Source organism: Leptodactylus fuscus, chromosome 4, assembly GCF_031893055.1.
Source record: "Leptodactylus fuscus isolate aLepFus1 chromosome 4, aLepFus1.hap2, whole genome shotgun sequence".
NCBI classification, from domain to species: Eukaryota; Metazoa; Chordata; class Amphibia; order Anura; family Leptodactylidae; genus Leptodactylus; species Leptodactylus fuscus.
In genome coordinates this window covers 202,818,950-202,839,049 of record NC_134268.1, presented here as the reverse complement: position 1 = coordinate 202,839,049, position 20,100 = coordinate 202,818,950, and the positions used below count along the sequence as shown (strand labels likewise).

Here is a 20,100-nt window from a genome sequence, read left to right as displayed (position 1 = left end):
ATATGTGAAAGAGTACAAGATGGCTGCCAAAATACAAAGATGGAGGACTTAACTCCAACATAGGTATGGTGTATCAAGGTAAAACCAAATAACAGGTTCTCCTAAAGGGCTTTTCCTAGTAATAACATGTATCCTCTATTCTCTCCTCCAAATAGAATCATCCCCCCCAAGTGTCCAAAAAAATACACACATGACCACCATTCCATTTACTTGAGTGGATCTGCTGTAGATAGCCGAGTGTAGTGTTCTGGTGGTCCCATAGAACTGAATGAATCAAGAACGCCCCTTCCGACAGTGAAGAGTTATTGGTAATTGCACCGATATCTCTTTCCCCGGGGCACATAATAGGAAAGCCGACAGTGCGTGAATTCAGCGCAATGTCGTCTGTCTAGCGTTATATAAAACCGCATGTGCTCGAGGACATGACAGCTCCTCTTTAATATTGGTCTGAAAATGGACAAGCCCTTTAAGTGGAAAGTTCCTCTAATCTTCAGTGCCCCCCCCGTTTTCTTGCATACATACACACAATGGTCATGTGAACAGCCGACACTGAAGTTAAATTTATTTCCATAAGAAAGGTTACGGTCCACAGACATGATGGCATGCACATTGTATCGTGTCTATAAGGGGGCGGTCACATATACCAGATGCAGGGCCACGTAAAACCAAACCTCATCCTCAACTCGAATCTGTGACAACTAGTCGTATAAAGCTGTGTATCTTATGTGCTTATGCATTATAATGGCTGACCAGTCTGGGAGTTTCACAACAAAGACATCTCTCAGACTACCTGCAGTACAGGTCAGTTTCCACTAGAGGGAGTTTATTACATTTGACTTCAATGGGAGTTGACTACAGTAAGTACACATGCAAAGAGCTCCCCTTGTGGCAGCAGCAGGTACTCAGGATCTTATCATGTATTGCCATGGCTGTATACATACATATGTGAAGATAACCAGCTCAGTATATGGACCTATTAATACTATATGTGATACCCCACTGTATAGGGCTATAGGTGTAGTGTACGCCGGAGTGAGCGTCACGTGACGTGTCACCTCCATATATGGAAGTCTATTGGGGTACTGAGGCCAGGCCGCAGAGCCGCGTCCACTTTTGATGACGTATGATGACCTCACTCACCCACATTAGCATTATCGATACATTTCTACATATGATGTCACCGAGCACAGCGTAATCTTACCCTCACTAAACATGGCCGACCAGTCTTTTGCCAACTTCCTCCTAACAACATCCGCTTCCGGGGAATGTGCCGAAGGGGCGTGGCTAGTCTTTCGTCCGGCACCGGGTGGCGGCAGAGAAGAGAAGGGTGATGATGGGCTGGGGCTGGAAGTTACGGTGCTGTGGAGAGCATGCCGCTGCCCTGGCCGGGATACGAGGCGTCAGCAGCGTGCAAGGAGGAGGCTGGAGCAGGGCCATAGCAGGAGGGAGAGCTGCAGCAGGGAAGGTGAGGACAAGGGGGAAGGTCACAGTGACACCAGTACATAGCATGCTGCTCTCTCATTGATGCATGCAATGCTGCGGTGTATAGTCTGCTCTGCAGGGCACATGCACCTATATAAGGGCTCTGCATATTCCTGATGGCTGTCATTGTATACTGTGCAGTGAGTGTCTGATCATACATGTAGCTGTGTCCTAGTATGTCCTGCACTCTCATAATCTGCATCATACATGTAGCTGTGCCCTAGTATGTCCTGCACTCTCATAATCTGCATCATACATGTAGCTGTGCCCTAGTATGTCCTGCACTCTCATAATCTGCATCCGCCCCTCCATGTGCAGCGCTGTGCAAGAGTTTAGGCATAGCTGGGGAAAAATGTTGCAAAGTAACAAAGGTTTCAGAAATAGAAGGGTTAATAGTTTATTATTGCCAATGGAAAAAAGAAATGTAAATCCCAACAATATTTGGTGCGACCTTTGCCCTTTGGAGGAGGAGTCCTGGAAGTGATGATATGGCCCCCATTGATCTAGCCCTGATCTCATCATCCTCCAGTCTGTCTGGGATGACATGAAGTGATAGACGGATTGGAGCAAGCCTACATCCACAGAAGATCTGTGCTTAGTTCTCCAAGATGGCAGGAACAACCTCCCTGCTGAGTACTGCCAAAAACTGTCTGCAAGTACCGAGAAGAACTGATGGAAGGCAAATGGCAAAGGTCACACCAAATATTGATGGGATTTACATTTCTCTTTTCTTCAATCGATTCCCTTTGGCAATAAACTATTAACCCTTCTATTTCTGCAAGCTTTCTTACCGTGCAGTGGTTTTTTTCCCCACACTAGCCTAAAACTTTTGCACAATACAGTATGGTCTGCAGTGTATCATACAATACGCTGCTGTGTCCTCACATGCTCTGCTCTGTTTGCTTTGTAGTCCTACTGGTGTAACATGTTAGTCCAGCCGTATATATATAACATAACATATATAGCTACAGGGCTGTGCGGGTCAGGTCACGCAGCTTCTGTTTGCTCCCATGATAGTTACTACGTTACAAGAGCTATCAGTAATAGTAGTGTTACTAATGACGTCTATGGAGTTGCGTCTGTTCAGTGTCTCAGCACACATCAGTTGTTTGACATGGCTCGCTGGTATTCTCCAGGTCCTGAGCCTAGTATGGCTGACACTATGGAATGAATGAAGGACAGGCATATACTATGCAGATTGTGTGCATGTCTCTATTACCTCTGCCCTAGGAGTGTCAGTGCAGTTCTAGGTTTATTACCCTGTATACTACATCCTAGCATAGTTGTCCGTCTTTGCGCACCTTTTTTTTTTCCTCTGTTTTATGTGACATGTTAAGTCAGTGCTGTGAGCGCCATCTGCTCTAAGTATCACCATATTGAAGTCCAAATGAGTAAAGTTGATGGATAAGCTAGCTTACCTCTCATTCACATCTGCGTTGGTATTCCGTCCGGAGGAGTCTGCTTGGGGACCCCCGAATGGAATACCAAACGCGGTTGCAAGCACTGTGTAGTAAAAGCACACGGACCCCATAGACTATAATGGGGTCCATGTGCTGGCTGCGCGCTGCCTGCACGAATCATACAGACAGGAAAGTAGATTGTGAACTACTTTCCTGTCTGCATGATCCCTGCGGAGATCTGGCGGCAAGCACATGGACCCCATTATAGTCTATGGGGTCCGTGTGCTTTTATTACACAGCGCTTGCAATTGCGTTTGGTATTCCGTTCGGGGGTCCCCAAGCAGACTCCTCCGGACGGAATACAAACAAAGATGTGAACGAGGCCTTAGAGAGACACATAACCACACTCCGCTATGGTGTATATCCTGGGTTCTGCTTTAATGGAGGCAAATAGATAGTTTAAATGCATTGTATAGACAAAGAACAGGTTAGATTAGTATAATTAGCATAACATGATAAGGGGCAAAGTTGTTAATTAGTTCTGGCACATGGCTATTGGATAAGAAGCTGGAGAGGAGTCGCATCCTTAAGGCTGGGGGGGGGGGTGAGCTCTGTAAACAAAGAGGAGTGTAAAATGGCTGCAGCATGGCACCACATGGCCCTGGGATCCTTATACAAACACAGCCACATTGTATAAAGGATATAGAAATTAGATTATGAAATGGGATGGATCATATTAGGGCTTGGCATTTGACCGAAACCTAACGTCAACACGTCCAAATCGAAACGACTGTTATACTCTGGGGTCCTCCTTTTCCAACGGACACCTTCAAAACGAAATCCAACAATAGTGCCATTAGAAAAACCGCAGCAAAATCTGCAACCCAAAGGCATCTCTTCTACAACTTCTAAGGCAGGAATCACATAGCTGGATTATATAGACTGTATTACATTCCCTAATGTATCAATCATTAGATCCGCAGTCAGAGCAGGGTGGGATTTATGGCTGTAATATGGCCATGTGAATGAAGCCTTAGAGATAATCTCCTTATATCAGACCAGGGGGTATAGCTTATATATGGGGGATTTCACTATTGACATAGGATCTGTGGGGTTTTGTGAGGGTTGGTTACTATCTTGTGTCCCGTCCTTGACTAAGGGCATGGTGTAGACTCTAACCCCATAGAATAATCTATAGGAGGAGCAGAGTTGTAGTCGTTAGTAGAATTCTTGGTACGACTTACGACTCGCTATCGATTGGTGTCCGCCATGTTTTATGGATAATTGAAGCCTTACTGTGTAATATTCTGAATTATCTACCACATAATAGTTGTCTTCAGTGGCGGCCTGTGTGGGGTTACGTGTTTGTTCACTATAATTCTAACTTTATATTACGTTGTTATTATCATTCTATATTGTATTATTATATAACCACTTTAGGCAAGGACTACATTGTGGCAACGGGCCACAACCCTGCTCACGCGGCCAAAGATCTCCGTATCACCCTGCGACCCCTTCACTAATATAAGTAATGTATTGTGACCCCCGGGGTGCTGCCACTGTGAGTTCTGGTTACAAATACCTCAAGCGCTGCAGGACTTTTTTTGGTACTTAGAGGTCACGGTTGCGGCGCCCTCAGGGTTTACTTACATTCATAGAGAAGTTGCAGGGCGACACAGCCAGGGCCGGGGAGTCAGACGCAGAGTCGAGACTAGTTTTGAGTGAAGTCCAACTCCGGCTTCAACTAAAATAAAATTAATACAATTGTTTTAAATTTTATTATACCATTGTTAATAACAATGACTTGGATTGGTTTGTCTTCTGTTACATATTTACTGTCCTAGGAATACAATGCTGCTCTAGTTCCTGAACCCCATCTGATCTGACACTGATGACCTATCCTATAGAAGGATTGTTAGTGTTGTCCTAAAGGGATGTTCCAGTTGAGGGCTGGTCATCAAAAGTTCAATAGAGGTCTGGCACCTGGGTTCCCGGCTGATCAGCTGTTGGAATGGGCAAATGCCATGACACGAGATGAGAGAGTATTACCGTTTCGAATAGCACGCTCCCATAGGAATGAATGGATGCAGCCTGGGCCGGCGTCCTGCCGCTTAACCCCCTGCGCACCGGCTGCTCCCATTCATTCCTATGGGAGCCTGCTATTCGAAACTACCATTTCGAATAGTACTCTCTCATCTCTAGCCATGACGCCTTCACTGTTTACATTGCTTGCCATTTGTTTTATGGTGCCCATGTGATTGATTCACAGGCCCAATCCATACAAGTGAATGACAAGGCTGCAATTACATTGCACAGTCACTATACAACAGACCGCACGTGATGTAAACCCTAAAGAGGTCGTGGCATTCCCACCAGTACCAAAGCCCCCAACTCATCAGAGGGTGTCAACCCCCACTGATCTTATTGATGGCTATCCATAAAAAGATAGACCTGGACAACCCCTTTAAGGTGCAGCACCTAATGATAGTTTATTCATAAATCCAGAGTCGGATGGCGGTCATGGCGCATTGCTAGTAACACTGTAAGACACAAATGGAAGGGAGTGAGAGGCTCCGACTACACGAGACCCGCTTGTAGATCTGTTTAGGAGCCGAATACACAAAATGCTAAGTTTCATTATAGTTGCGATTTTTTTTTTTTTTTTTTTTTTTTTTTGATGCAGTGGAGCAATTAAAGAAAAAAAGTTGCTACATCCACTTTAAACATGGTCGTCCATAGAAATCCATGTTTAGTATTTAGTGCCATATTTATCAGTTTGTTACTGTAGTCATGTGACTGATACCGGCTCCACATAGGCTTTGTATTGGTAAGGATGATATCCTAGTGATGGACCTGTGACCCTGATGGCGCCATCTTGTTTCTTTTGCAGGTACATTTCTCCCAAGTAAAGCCAATGTTATTAGGAAACCCTGTGAGCTCCCTATTGTGGTAAGTGAAACGACAATCGCATCCCGTGTCATAGTCTAAGGAAATTACCAAAAAAATTCAGTTTTTATCTGAACTGCGTGAAATATACATCCTTCTGGCCCGGGTGCGCCTTTTGTTTGGTGCTGAAATGACGTCCACTGTGACGACGTGTCAGGTGATGGCGATGGACGGCAGTGACTGATAGTGACATCAGCACCGTGACTGTAGTCAGAAAGGCATGGTCACCTGACGTCACTATGGACATCAAGTAAGAAGACCATACTGTGTAATGGCAGCCCAATAATCCACAAGGAATGGTGCTCTCTGCAGCAGGGGCATTCACAGTCCTCAGGGGTTACGCTGGCCATACACATTGGATTACATTACCTCTCTGTATACGGATGCAATGCAATCCAGGATGTGATGTTACTAGGTGAGGACATCTCATGTCCTCTTGTACTGCAGCTATTGAATCAGTCGAGCCTCGTACTGTTGTAGATATGGAACGATTCATCACAAATGTTATTGCAGCCCCACCATTATTACATTGTGTCCCTATAATATCTGTCCTTACTACTACAGTGAGTCCCTATGGCGAGAAGTCTTGTGCACCCTGTATTACTGTATCCATGCCTATAAGGGCTGATCGCGTCACCAGCCTATATTGTAAGGAAGCAGACCAATAGCGCCTCCTCTGTTAATACATCACACTGCATCAAAATCTGGATTCCTTATTTTATTTTCCTAGAAACCGAACCATTCATGTCCTTAGGCTGTGTCTGGTATTGCAGTTCATAACCATTCATTTGTCCCCTTTTTTTTTTTTTTTCTTGCAATCTCATTCTCCGTCTTTAAGCAGTCTTTTGCATTATTATATATTAAAGGGTTGTCCAGAATATGATATTGAGGACATCTGCCTAGGATAGGCCATCCATTTCAGGCCAGTGTGCTCGGATCCACCATTGGTCAGCTGACTAACAGGGCAAGTGCTAAAGGCTCTTCATTGCTTACCAAGCACAGCGCTATACATTGTGTAGTGGTTATGGTTGGTATTGCAGCTCAGCTCCAATAACTTGAATGGGACTGACCTGCAACATAAGAGGAGGACATGGTGCTGATCCATGCAGAACAAGCTCTATAAGCGGCTGATCAGCAGGGTACTACGTGTCAGACTTTACCAATCCAATATATCCCAAAGACTGTTCTATGTCAACGACTTGCATTCTTTTTTTCGTCTCCAGTAGGCCGCAGTTCAGACTTCTCCATTCATCCCGTCTAGCGTGCTGCTACAGTAAGACCAACAGTGAAGCCAAATACAAGGATCCATTTAAACTTGGGAGCAACGACTTGAAGAATCTCTATGAAGATATCAAGAAGGTGATCTGCCCGCTATATAATACAAGATATGGATATAGGAGTCTATGAAGGTTCTGCTTTTATTGTAATTCTGAGCTGTCTATCCAGCCCATGCCTATATGTATTCTCTACTAGATTGCCTGGATTTTCATCTCTTGGTATTAGGCAGTGGTAGGACCCCAAGGCCTTATGCCATATATCAGGATGGACGAAACCAGGCTGCCATGGCCTCTAGAAAGTCAGCCCTGGTGTTCTCTACCCTTTATGCATTTGGGAATGGGGTAATCCCAGGCAGAGAGAATGCAGGAGCGGTCATAGTCCAGTGCGCCCCTTAGGGTGTATACATGTTTGGGTTGTTTTGTTTTTTTTTGGGGGGGGGACACATATATACAAGTAAGGTTCTATCCAGATCACATTTTTAAATCCACTTACCACGTATGTTTAATGGATGCAAAAATCAGATTCAAATGGATGGTCATCAGTGGGGGAGGGGGGAGGATCTGTTTCTGTCTTACACCCTCACGTTAGCAAAGACAGATGGGAGACGCTATATATGTTATCTGTGCTTATACACATTGTAGGAACAGGTGGCAGTATGGACATGGGTAGGTTATGGGGAGTAGGAGCCTATTACTAGTGGTGGGGCCTTCTCTGACTACCAGGGGCATGGTCTGCTTTGACTCTTGGGAACGTTGGGTCCCTGCTGTGACTGCTAGAGGGGTGAAGCTGCTTTGATTGTTGGGGAAGTAAGAGGCCTGTTGTGACTAGTGGTAGGGCCTGCTCTGACTTCTAGAGGGTTGTCAGCTGAAACTAGGTGCATTGACACATTGATGTAGAGATCTTTCTTTTGTTCTCATTACAGGAGCTATTCAATGCGACGAAGGACCTGAGGGAAATGTGCGAATATTACTTTGATGGGAAAGGGAAGGCATTAAGACCAATGCTGGTAGTGTTAATGGCACGCGCCTGCAACACCCACGTCAACAATGGCCAGTACGTACATCACCATCCTCCACAGTCTCTCCTTTTTTTGCTATCACTGATAGAGGACCTTTCAACACCTCCAACAAGTCCAGCTCTTTATATCATGTAATAGCTACCGCATCACTGACTCTTTCTCTAGCCCCCTCCATTCCTGAGCAATGAATGCTGTTAGTTTTGGTGCCTGATATGCAATTTGGCTCTGTACTGTCAGGAGGGCGGTGCCAGGCAGGAGCAGACAAGGGGGCGTGATTCTGAGCCCTGACACACCCCCTGCTTGACACCGCCTTTTGACATTACAGTGCTTAAATAGCACATCAGGGACTATAACTACCTGCAATTGTTGGTTGGATACGGTGGGGTCTAGAAAGAAATTTCCAACTGTGGAGTCAGTGGAGCCGCACCTATTACCAGAGGCTAAAAACTTGAATTTGTCGAGGAGGTGAAAGGTCCTCTCTAATTTTTAGTACCAGTATGTCCTATGTATTGTGCACAAGTGATGTAACCCTTTCCACACCCCTACAGAGAAGTGCACCCCGCTCAGCGATCTATTGCAGTCATTACTGAAATGATCCACACGGCTAGTCTAGTGCATGATGATGTCATCGATGGTTCTGATTCACGAAGGGGAAAGAAGACTGTCAACCAGATATGGGGTGAAAGAAAGGTACGTTGTGGCCAGTATTGTAGGGATCCTATCATGAGGCTATCCTAGTACCCCCCCTCCCGTCACACCTTGGCTTGATTGACAGGTCTGTCCCCTGTGTATAGGGAGAGACCGATCAATGAAACACTGCAGCATTTCTGCAGATCTATTGTTGTCACTTGTGATGTATAGACTGCTGCTATCCAATGGCTCCGAAGTATAGTATAGCATTATAGTGCAGGGAAGCTGTGGTCTGAGACAGTCCTTCAGAGCTGACCTCCAGGGGGCACCAACAGAATACATGTCATTTACAGGGGTATTCCAAATGACCAGCCAGTTCATTTAATACTAGGGCTTAGAGCAAGCCTCAGTGTCTGGGAACATCTCCTATATTCTGCTGATGTTACCTGGAGGACGGCTGTGGGGAGTTTGCATTCACCGCAGCTGCAGTATTCTGTTATCTGATACCAGTAGAGGAGGGATTCTAGTTATGGACCTATATAGGACAATATATTGCTGATAATGCCATCCATACTGTCCTAGAGTGTGGTGCGCCTGCTGTCCTCTGAAATGGATTGTACACGGAGTATAGTATGACCCATCAATGCCATGTAACACATGTTAGTTTAGTTAGAGAACAGGGACGGCCTTTCCTGATCTCCAGTCTAACCTCTGCTATATCTGCTTGTTGTTTTAGGCTGTCCTGGCAGGCGACTACATATTGTCTGTGGCCTCCGTAGCCCTGGCGCGAATTGGAAATACCACAGTAATTTCCATATTATCTCAGGTCATTGAAGATTTGGTACGAGGTTAGTAAAAATATGTATCTTGCATTTGTTATAAGGCAACACTTTGTTAATGTGGATACTGAGGACATGGTTGGGGGGGGCCCTTCTGTCACCACTAGTTGAATGGGGATGCTGTGACTACTGGGGAATAGGAGGACGCTCTGACTACTAGGATGTGGTCTTCTGAAACTTTAAAACATTGACCAGTGTGTTTTGTTCTTTTTAATTGATGGCCTTTCTTCAAGATTGGTCATCAACAAAAGATCAGTTGGGTCCGATCCTAGGACCTCTGCTGATCAGATGTTTGAAGGGGCCATGACACTCGTGTATAGCATTATGGCCTCTTCATTGTTTACACTGCACAATGTTTGTTTCATAGCAGACAGCATTGTAATAATATACATAATACACAATTCCCTAAGTATATCAATGACGGAGTGCGGGTATAGCATGGTCTCCTATGGATATTGCACCATGCATTCATCTTGGCTATTTTGTCTTACTTAGGTGAATTTCTTCAGCTGGGCTCCAAAGAGAATGAAAATGAGCGATTTACACACTACCTCGAAAAGACGTTTAAGAAGACGGCGAGCCTGATGGCCAACAGCTGTAAAGCAGTATGTACGTTCCTCATTTTCTATAGCTAAATGCCATATACTGAGCTCTTATTACTAGCGTGTAATCTGTAGGCTCACTTTACTACGTGGAGGGAGAGCTGGCCTGTCTAGCGAATTAGACAACTCTCTTTAATAGAGATGAGCGAACACTGTTCGGATCAGCCGTTCCGAACAGCACGCTCCCATAGAAATGAATGGAAGCACCTGGCATAACGACCAGCCGCCGGCAAAGTGTACGTGCCAGGTGCTTCCATTCATTTCTATGGGAGCGTGCTGTTCGGAACGGCTGATCCGAACAGTGTTCGCTCATCTCTACTCTTTAACTCACAAGTTCCCAAACGGATCTCATTCGATCATTATTGAGGGGTAACAGTTTTTATGGTGCCATTGCTGTTACTACAATATACACCTACATATATCTGCAGAGCTCCTCATGGCTCCTACCTGGCACTCGCAGGGTCAAAACTCCTGCCCAAAACCCTTTTAAGTGGGTTCTTACGCCTAGAATCCCCACTACTGAAGGATCTCATTACATGCTCCCATACCTGTCAGTATTAGCATGGCGGCCATCTTTCCCCTAAATCCCGTTTTCATGGTTGATTGACCATATCCTTGCAACTAGCTTCTTACAGATGGATGGGGCTACTCTTCAGCTCCACTTATTCCTAGTAAATGTATAGTCTGTGCTATTTTGTGGGGAAACAAAATTGAAATTGTATGTAGTCAGTGTGAATTTCTGTCGATTTTTAGGTGTCAATCTTAGCCTGTCCTGATCCTGTGGTCCATGAGATTGCATACCAGTATGGGAAGAACATCGGGATAGCCTTCCAGGTAGGCCTTACGTTATTTGCACCAGTATTTCTAAGAAGAAATCGCTGCGGGATCCACTTTCTTAAAGGGATTCTGTCATTAAAATCATTTTTTTGGGCGATCACAAGACAGAATAGCCTTAAGAAAGGCTATTCTTCTCCTACCTTTAAATGTCTTCTCCGCACCGACGTTTCGTAGAAATCCCGGTTTTGTTGGTATGCAAATGAGTTCTCTTGCAGCACTGGGGCGGTCCCCAGCACTCAAACAGCACTGGGGGCGTCCCCAATGCTGCGAGAGAACTCTCCAGCGACGCCTCCATCTTCTTCAGGAACGTCCTCTTCACGCGTCTTCTTCCAGCGCAGTCGGTCAAACTTGTGGCCTATACAGTCACATCCATCTCCCAGGGGCTTCCAAAATGGTTGCTGTGAAGTATACTTTTTTTTTTTTTTTTAAAACTGGTACCTCTGTATGGAAATGCGCAGCAGACTGCAATGATCCAAACGGCAATAAATTGTATACCCTTGTATACTGGCCTGACAGAGTGCAAGGCTTGTGGGTATATGTTTGCCATATACACCAGTAGCTCACCATCACATTGTGACATAATGTAAGGAAGTCCTTATTCTGGCTTCTAGGAAGAGGTTATCTGGACACCCCATTAACCCCTGGCAGTCTGTACAGAATTTATTTTGGAGCGGCGTCATGTTTTTACGAGTTCTGGATTACATCCCTTTTGGTATCTTTCTCATTGTAGCTCATCGATGACGTGTTGGATTTTACATCTTGTGCTGATCAATTGGGAAAACCAACAGCCGCAGATCTGAAGTTAGGTTTAGCCACTGGTCCAGTTTTATTCGCTTGTCAGCAGGTAAGGTATAGTACAGAGAAGCGCGCTACATGATTGTTTTACTGCAGTCATATACTTTTTGGTTTGTTTTTCTAAGGTCTAACTTTACTCTGAGCCTTAAAGGGGTTATCCTGGTCTTCACACTTACACCTTATCCAAGGGGGTCTGACTACTGAGACCTCCAGTGATCACACCAACAAGGGTGTCTACAAGTGCCCCATGTAAATTGAGCACTGGTGCACATGTGACTACTGCTGTAGTCATTTCTATTGGGCAGCCAGAGATCCTCCGTCCTCAGCAGTGATTTGCACATTTAAAGGGGACCTTTCATGTCACATGCACTTTTTTTTTTATACCGCTAGAAAGCCAATAGTGCACTGAAAGAGAGAGAAAAGCTATCTGTGCCGTTACCGATAGCTCTTCACTGTCAGAAAGGCGTTCCTGACAGTCTAATTGGGAACGCCCCTCCTGACAGTATAATGTGTTGCGCTATACTGTCAGATATACTGATATACTGTTCCTTACTGCCCAGGAATGACGCTGAGCAGTGAGGAACGGCCCAAAGTACTCGTCTATGGACGAGTACTGTCAGGAGGGGGGTGGGCGTTCCTCACTGCTCAGTGTCATGGCAGGGCAGTAAGGAACGCTCCCTCTGACAGTACAGCACTATGCATACCGTAGTACTGTCAGGAACGCCCTTCTGACAGTGAACAGCTATTGGTAACTGCACCGCTAGCTCTTCACCAGGGCACATAACGGGAAAGCCGACAGTGTGCTCAATTCAGCGCACTGTTGACTTTCTAGCAGTATATAAAACCGCATGTGCCTGAGGACATAAAAGCTCCTCTTTATCTACTGCTCCATCACATGAGGTACTTGCAGACCCCTTTTCAGTGGTCGATGTTAAAGTAGAATAGGCTGCTAAAATGTTTATTCTCTGGCTTAGTTAGAAAACAAACCACTGGCTGTAACCAGAAAGGAGTAGGTAATTCACAAATACAGCCACTGGTAAGAAGATTACGACTTCAATTACACTACAATTTGCAATGTATACCTTGCTAACAGCCAGAAAATACAAATGCTTGTGGCCGTGCTAATGGGATAACTCCTATAATGCCGGAGCCTCCATGATGGCTTTGACCAGTTCATTGCAAAGTATGAAATCCCAGCATAAACCCTGCGGTAGTAAAGTAACACCGTGTGTGAATCCACTTTGATAAGGAAGATGTAGCGGATCCCTGTGATTTATGCAGAGTCTTGCACTGACTATTACTGTTGTGTCTTTAGTTCCCAGAATTAAACTCTATGATCATGAGGAGATTCAGTTTACCGGGAGACGTGGAACGAGCGTGGGAGATAGTCAGACAGGTAAGATATGCTCACACTGGCAGTACAAGTCTACGGCTTCTGCCATACGTCATTGTCAGTGGCAAAGCCATATTCTAGTCTACCTATTGCTGACAGACAGGGGCACTTGCTAATCTTATGTACAGGGTACACGTAAATGTTAGGAAATTCCCAGCTGTTGTATACTCCTGTTATTGGCAGACTGCAGATTTTAGGGCAATGCTGTATGTGCAGATCCAGTAGCGCATGGTGTCCCTGAGGATCCACATATACAGTAGTACCGTACCCTGACCTAGCAGATATACCTCCAGAGGAGAATACGTCCTGGTAGAACATAAAATGGAGAATGCCAAACCACTGACAGATACACAGAGCTACTGTATAAGCAAATGGGTGCCATCTTGTACACTGCTCCATCAGTCCTTATGTTATGGACCAGTGCACACACTAGGGGAGTTTATTATCAATACACACATTATGGCGCACATCATTATTTTCAACTTTTTAGCAAAAGAGGTGTAAACAAGGCTAGTCTTAAAGGGGTTTTCCGGGCTTATTGTTTTATGGCCTATCCTCACGATAGGCCTTAAATATCTGATTGATGGGAGGCAACACCAGGCCCCTGGACTGTTATGTACCAATCTATACAGAGCCACTTCTGGTGCCCATCCTATACACTCCTTCTGCTTTATACAGCCTAGGGCATATAGCCCCCTCAGCCCCCACTACTGACCTCTTGAGGATACTCCATTAAAAATAAGCCTGGGCAACCCCTTTAAAGTTTAAAGCAAAATAATAGTGCAAATCTACGTCCACTCTTGGTAAGTCTAGATATTATTTTTCATCATTGATGCCTATGATATCGGGAATCTCTGTGTCTGGACCAGACTAAGTCTGAGATCTGGGGGAAATGTATCATCTATGTTCCCGTTTGAATTGACAAAAAGGCACTCTTATAGGTCCTTGTTGCCCCCAAAGGTAGACGTGCATATTCAGTCCCATAGGCATTAGTTTATTGGTGATCTCCTGTCATTGACCAGCAATGGTAAGCTAGTCTGATGACTTGCCTCAATGCCAATGAGTAACTTTTCCTTCTCTCCGCTGACCCAGAGTAACGGCGTCCACGAAACCACCTACCTCGCCCAACACTACTGTAGTGAAGCAATCCGAGAGATCAGTAAGTTGCAGCCGTCCCCGGAGAGAGACGCTCTCATCCATCTGACAGAAACCGTGCTGACGAGGGACAAATGATGGAGGATTGGAACTGTACCAGGCAGCTACCACCAAACAGTGCCTCAGCAACACTCACCGAAACACAGCCGCTTTTACTTCCTGTGCGGGCCACCAAAAAGACTTCTGAGAAAAAATATATTCAAGATGTTTATTATGCCTTTCACCATGACAGTACTGTATTTTTTTTTTTATTTTTTTTTTTTTTTTATGGTTAGATTTTATCAGTGGAAGCCATATCATGTCTGAACGAGCGGGGTCAAAGATATTTACAACAGGATAAAATGTTTTCTGAAACTTAAAAAAACATTTTTTATTTTTTTTATTCTAACGATTAATGAAATATTAACATATACCAGAGGAAAAAAAACTGATGATGGCGGCAGAAATGGCGTCGACTGGTGGATGTACCTCTAAAGCTATCAGCGTGACCATCAGTATAATGCCAAATAAGATCCAAAAATGATCCCAGATCATCGTAGAAAGAAGCCGGTAGTCTGCACCATAGGTGTGGGGGGCTGAATGCAGGAGCCTGTGTAATAGGAGTATCTGCTGTATCACAATGGCCCCTATGTCTCAATATTGTGCCATCCCTTTAACATTCTGTATTGCATTGTTCTGGAATTAAAGGAACAATTGAGAAAATACACAAGTTCCTGAAAAATCCCTTGAGGCCCCATATTGTGGAAACGCAGATTTTGTTGTGTTTTTTGAAGCCAAAGTCAGGATTGGATTAAGCAGAAGGGAGAAGTATAAGAACTTCCTATATGTTTCCCATTCCCCTTGTAGCCATTCCTGTCTTTGGCTCAAAAAAACACTGCAAAATCTGTAACATAAGAAGCTGCGATTCCACAACGTGGGGCCACTGCCTTAGGATTCGTGCACACGATCATGTGCAGTCTGTGAGTTAGTGAAAACGGCACAAATGACATCCGGGTGTTATCCACAGTCTTCACTGACCCATCCATTCTATTGAATGGACTGAGCTGCAAACACAGACAAGTATAGGACCTGCTCCATCATTTGCAGCTCTTAAACGCAACCCCGATACACTGCCATAAAAACGACAGCTGTGTGTATGGGCCCGTTGAAATGCACGGGCCTGTACTTGTATCCATAATTGCAGATAAAATTGCAGCTGTGTGCACGGGGCCTTACTTTAATCCTAATTTGTTTTATATTATTTATATATAGTATCGTGTGCGCAGAATGAGCCTCCCCCCCTCCTCCCCCTCCTACTGTTCCATCTGCAATAGGAAGCAAACATTACTAAAGGTCCAGGAATTTGACAGCTCCTTGGAAGAGGAGTGGGAAGGTGATAAACGACAACAAAAAAAATAATCTTACTCGGCTTTGAAGTCACCGCTGCATCTTCTGCACCAGACTTGACCACTGTGGCCAAAGTAAGGGAACCTGTGAGTGACTTTTAGCTTGTAGGAGATTGCACAGGGCATTTCCTTTATATTACAGCTTCGAATACAAAGCTTCTTAACCTGTGGCGACATGGTGGCTCAGTAGTTGGCACTGCAGCCTTGCAGTGCTGAAGTCCTGGGTTCGAATCCTGCCAGGAACAACATCTGCAAGGAGTTTGTATGTTCTCCCTGTGTTAAGGGACATCTGCTGTTTGTCAGCCTTGTAGAAATCCTGCTGAGAACAATTGTATTACTGCCCTATAGATGTGCACCATTATGGCTGGAGACAAACTAAGAGGTGAGACCTAGATCTTTATGCCCTATTGCACATAGGGCAAAGGAGGGGGGGGGAGGCTCCTGCTGCATTATCTGACCATAACACGATGAATCCTCCCCATCCATGTCATTTCTGCCGCTATCATCCTATAGTTGTGGTTTTACAAACCTTTGTCCAAAGTGAACCAAACAAAACATAACTAGTGGTTTGGACCTAGACAGAAGAATCTCAGGACTGGTGACTTGTGACTGGCACCAACACCATTCCAGTAATTAGACCAGAGCGATGAATGTGCATGTATATACCGTATACTCCTGGATGGATATCGCCCATCATTTCAGCTCGCTCTTCTTGCTGTTTCAATGCATTAGTGGGTGAAGAGGCTTCTGTAACCATTTTCTTGGTTGGAGACTGTGACATTGTCTCGTAGTAGACATCGTCTTTAAGAATATGAGCACCTGCAAATGTAGGGTGGAGCATTTGCCCATACTAACAAGTGAGATTGTTCCCCATTTTATTACATGTGATCTACTACTGGCTACGCCATTGCTTTGTATGTACCCGGCCTAGTGATGCTCCTCGTTGCACTTTATGTCCCACCTGCATAATGTGGATCCTGTAGCTGGCGCTGCCTCAGTTTTGGCTATGGTCATCACCTTCCTTTGTCCTTGTGACTTTTAATAATGGGCAACACCCCATGTCCAGGACAAACCGGGCAGGTTGGGGTTGCATTTAGGACGGGTATATTTACTGATTCTGCCTTGGACCACATTGCAACGAGAAATAGCGAGGTGGAGGCAAAGCAGTAGCACCTCAGGGGTCCAGGACAGGGTGAACTAACAACCTTTCAAAGACTTTATATGTACATATAGTGCTAGTCCATGTATATGATCCCGAATAAGATCATAGCTTTAACTGGCAGGATCTCCAGTGGGCGCCTTGTCTTCCTCTAGGATGTTAGAAGATGTCTGAACCTTCTGCGGGCCAATCCATGTTTGGGCTACACTATGACTTTGGATGCACAGTCTATCTGCACCTTGTTGTTGAAATTGCACACCTACTGTGGTTTAGGCCTGGGCTACACAAAGACCTTTTGCAGTTTTAGGCTAGGTTCATATTGTCACTGAGCCTTCTGTTAACCACATCTGCCATGGTACCTGAACTGCTAAACCAGTAGTTACATACAGACCCCATTGACTATAATGGAATCCGCCATATTCATACTGAAAGCCACAGAGAGAAAAATCCTCCATGCCGGACTTTTATTTCTACGAAGATGTGAAGTTAGGCCCGGTTCACATCTGCGGTCAGGGCATTCTGTTCCCCTCTGCATTTTTTTGAGCAGAAACCACATGGACCACATTATAGTCTGTGGGTTTCCTAAAGTAACTGCTTTTTTGAAAATGAAAAACGTTGCACTGTGACCCAATATACAGCACGTTCACCCGCCCCATTTCATGTGACTACCATCATGTTGCAGGAAGTGCACAACCACATTGACAATCATTACTGGTGACGTCACAGTGCAGACAAAGCCTCCATATAGGCCTAATCCGGCTCGTCTTCAGACTGCGGATCTATGACCAGTTTGATCTGATCAGGAATATTAGATTGTGACCATACTCACTATAGGGAAAGTCTTATGTCAGGGAAAGATGGACTCTCTAATGCTGTAAAACCTAATATTCTGGAGGTGCCTCTCCAAAAGATCCGCTTTTAGGTATAATATTTGCAGCTTGTCCATTATAAATTGTAGGGCACAATTCTAGTACTATTTGTTTGCCAGACTTCCATTATTAGCCGTTATACTTATATAGGGCCATATTACCCTGTGAACTCTCTAGGGAAGATTTAGCAATGTGTCACAGTGGTACGACTGAAGCGAGAGGGCCCACAATACTGTCTGAGGACGTGCTATATTTAGGTCAACTCTGTCCATCTGCTTTTCCAAAAAAAAAATGGTGCCAATACTGTATGTAGGATGTGTCTGGTATTGCATCTCAGTGTCACAACCCATAGAATGGTGCTGGTTCTGTGAAAAGGGGGTAAACAATCCCTTTAAGGCTGAGGTCACATGTTGCCAGGACTGGATGACCAGCGTGCTGCAATATCTGCCTCCCATTGAAAACAATACCAAGCAGAGCGCCATACATTGTATAGTGGCGGTGCTTGGTATTGCAACTCAACCACATTCATGTGAATAAGACTGAGCTGCAAACCGATCACGTGATGTATAAACATGACGCCATTGGCCTATGAAGCAGAAGTGACGCTGATGCCCCCTTCAGGCAGCTGATCTGTGCAGATCCCAGGTTTCAAACAAGGGTGAAGGGATACAGATTATTAATTTATACTGTGCAATATACCTGCCATGTCTACTGCTGTACTCTGTGTGCAAATGTAACTGATCCAATGAATGAATCCAGCGCAGACTCTACTAATACCCCTGATACTATTGCTAATTCTGCCCCCTCTGTATACAAAGGTCTCCGTGATCAATGCACTGAATGTATCCGCTCGTGTCCCACGCTACGTGTCTTCGCTGTGGCCAAAATCTGTGCAAACAATAAAAGACAACGACGCATTTTGTGACCTTTTTTGTTTTTTTGTCATACTTCCGGTGACGGACAAATGCTGCTATGGGTTACATAGGAGAATGGTTTATTATAAAAGACTGTACATAAAATTTTAACAGGTTATATACAAATGAAAAAAAAAAAATTCCAATCTGAAAATAAAGGAAGGATTACTTTATCGAGTTCATGTGGTATAACAAGAGCGTTAGAATGAAAGGTTTTAGATCTGCCGATACAAACAAGATTTCACAGCAAAGCTCTGCATTAAATACAAAACACCCCTCGAAAGATCACTAATCCTAAATGTATGGGTTACCCTATAGAAAAGAGCTACTCCGATATCCACAAATGTATATGTAAAGGATCCCGGAGCGCCTCACGGAATTGGCCCCCAAATACTGAAAGACCCAGCTGCCATCTTTTATAACAATATGGCTGACAACACCCACATGGGGTCTGATAGTTTACATGTATATTTGGGAATCGCCAGTATACAAGATAACAGGTCGTTCTGATTTATAGCAGAACCTTGTCCCTCAAAACTGCTCCAATTCTACAAAAAGTTGGGGTCTCAAGATGATCACAATCGGTCTTAAAGGTATGATTACATTTATTCCCGGACTCACGGCCATCACACAAATCCAGGAAGCTGAGACATGGGGTGCTGTTTGCGAGTCTTTATACTGTGGGGTTAGTTTACCAGTTCGGGTCTATTTCCATTGTGTTTGTACTATTCGTTGGCAGCTTACGCCATTGGTTAATAGGTTTTGAGAAACGGGCTGAGCAGGAATTTGAGACTGGACCAAGAAGTAGAGATAAGTGGTGGGATGACCAATGGTATTAACCAATTCTAAGCCTGTTTTTAAAACTTGTTCCCCTATTGGAAGACACCCTTTAAGAGGAGCCGGTTTACAGAAGCCAGCCCCATGGATAGATAGGTTAGAGCAGGGGTAGGGAACCTTCGGCTCTCCAGCTGCTGTGAAACTACAATTCCCAGCATGCTCCATTCACTTCCATGGAAGTTCCAAGAACAGCAGAGCAAGTATGCATGCTGGGAATTGTAGGTTTGCAACAGCTGGAGAGCCGAAGGTTCCCTACCCCTGGGTTAGAGTCACCAGACCCAGCATATCAACCCCAGCCCTGCAGATAGATAGGTTAGGGTCACCTGAATCAAAGGGCGTTTCCTTGTGAATTGCCTCGTCTGTTGCCAAGATATCACTTTTGTCAATATAGAAATGAACTCTTTGAAGCAATGAGGTCATTGCTATTGCCCAGGAAACATAAGCGTTAACACCCTTGTTATGCCAAAAAAACCTCATTTGCATATTGACAAAAGTGAAATTTTAGCAACAGAGGTAGTGATTCACAAGGGGAGAGCACCCTATGATTCAGGTGACCCTAAT

At 44.7% G+C, this 20,100-nt stretch overlaps 1 protein-coding gene across 2 annotated transcripts; it reads left to right on the top strand.

Annotated features, from left to right (window-relative positions):
* The first annotated feature begins 1,277 nt into the window (after positions 1-1,277).
* PDSS1 (decaprenyl diphosphate synthase subunit 1) lies at positions 1,278-18,778 on the top strand. Of its 2 annotated transcripts, none has more exons than XM_075271638.1 (11): positions 1,278-1,465; positions 5,773-5,831; positions 7,055-7,187; positions 8,029-8,159; positions 8,673-8,814; positions 9,491-9,602; positions 10,089-10,198; positions 10,949-11,029; positions 11,763-11,876; positions 13,143-13,223; positions 14,313-18,778. In XM_075271638.1, exons 1-11 carry the CDS (start codon positions 1,331-1,333, stop codon positions 14,451-14,453), a joined length of 1,239 nt encoding a protein of 412 aa, XP_075127739.1. In that variant the 5' UTR covers positions 1,278-1,330; the 3' UTR covers positions 14,454-18,778. The 2 variants fall into 2 exon arrangements, with proteins under 2 accessions (XP_075127739.1, XP_075127738.1); XM_075271637.1 differs by having other exon boundaries at positions 7,052-7,187.
* The last annotated feature ends 1,322 nt before the right edge of the window (positions 18,779-20,100 follow it).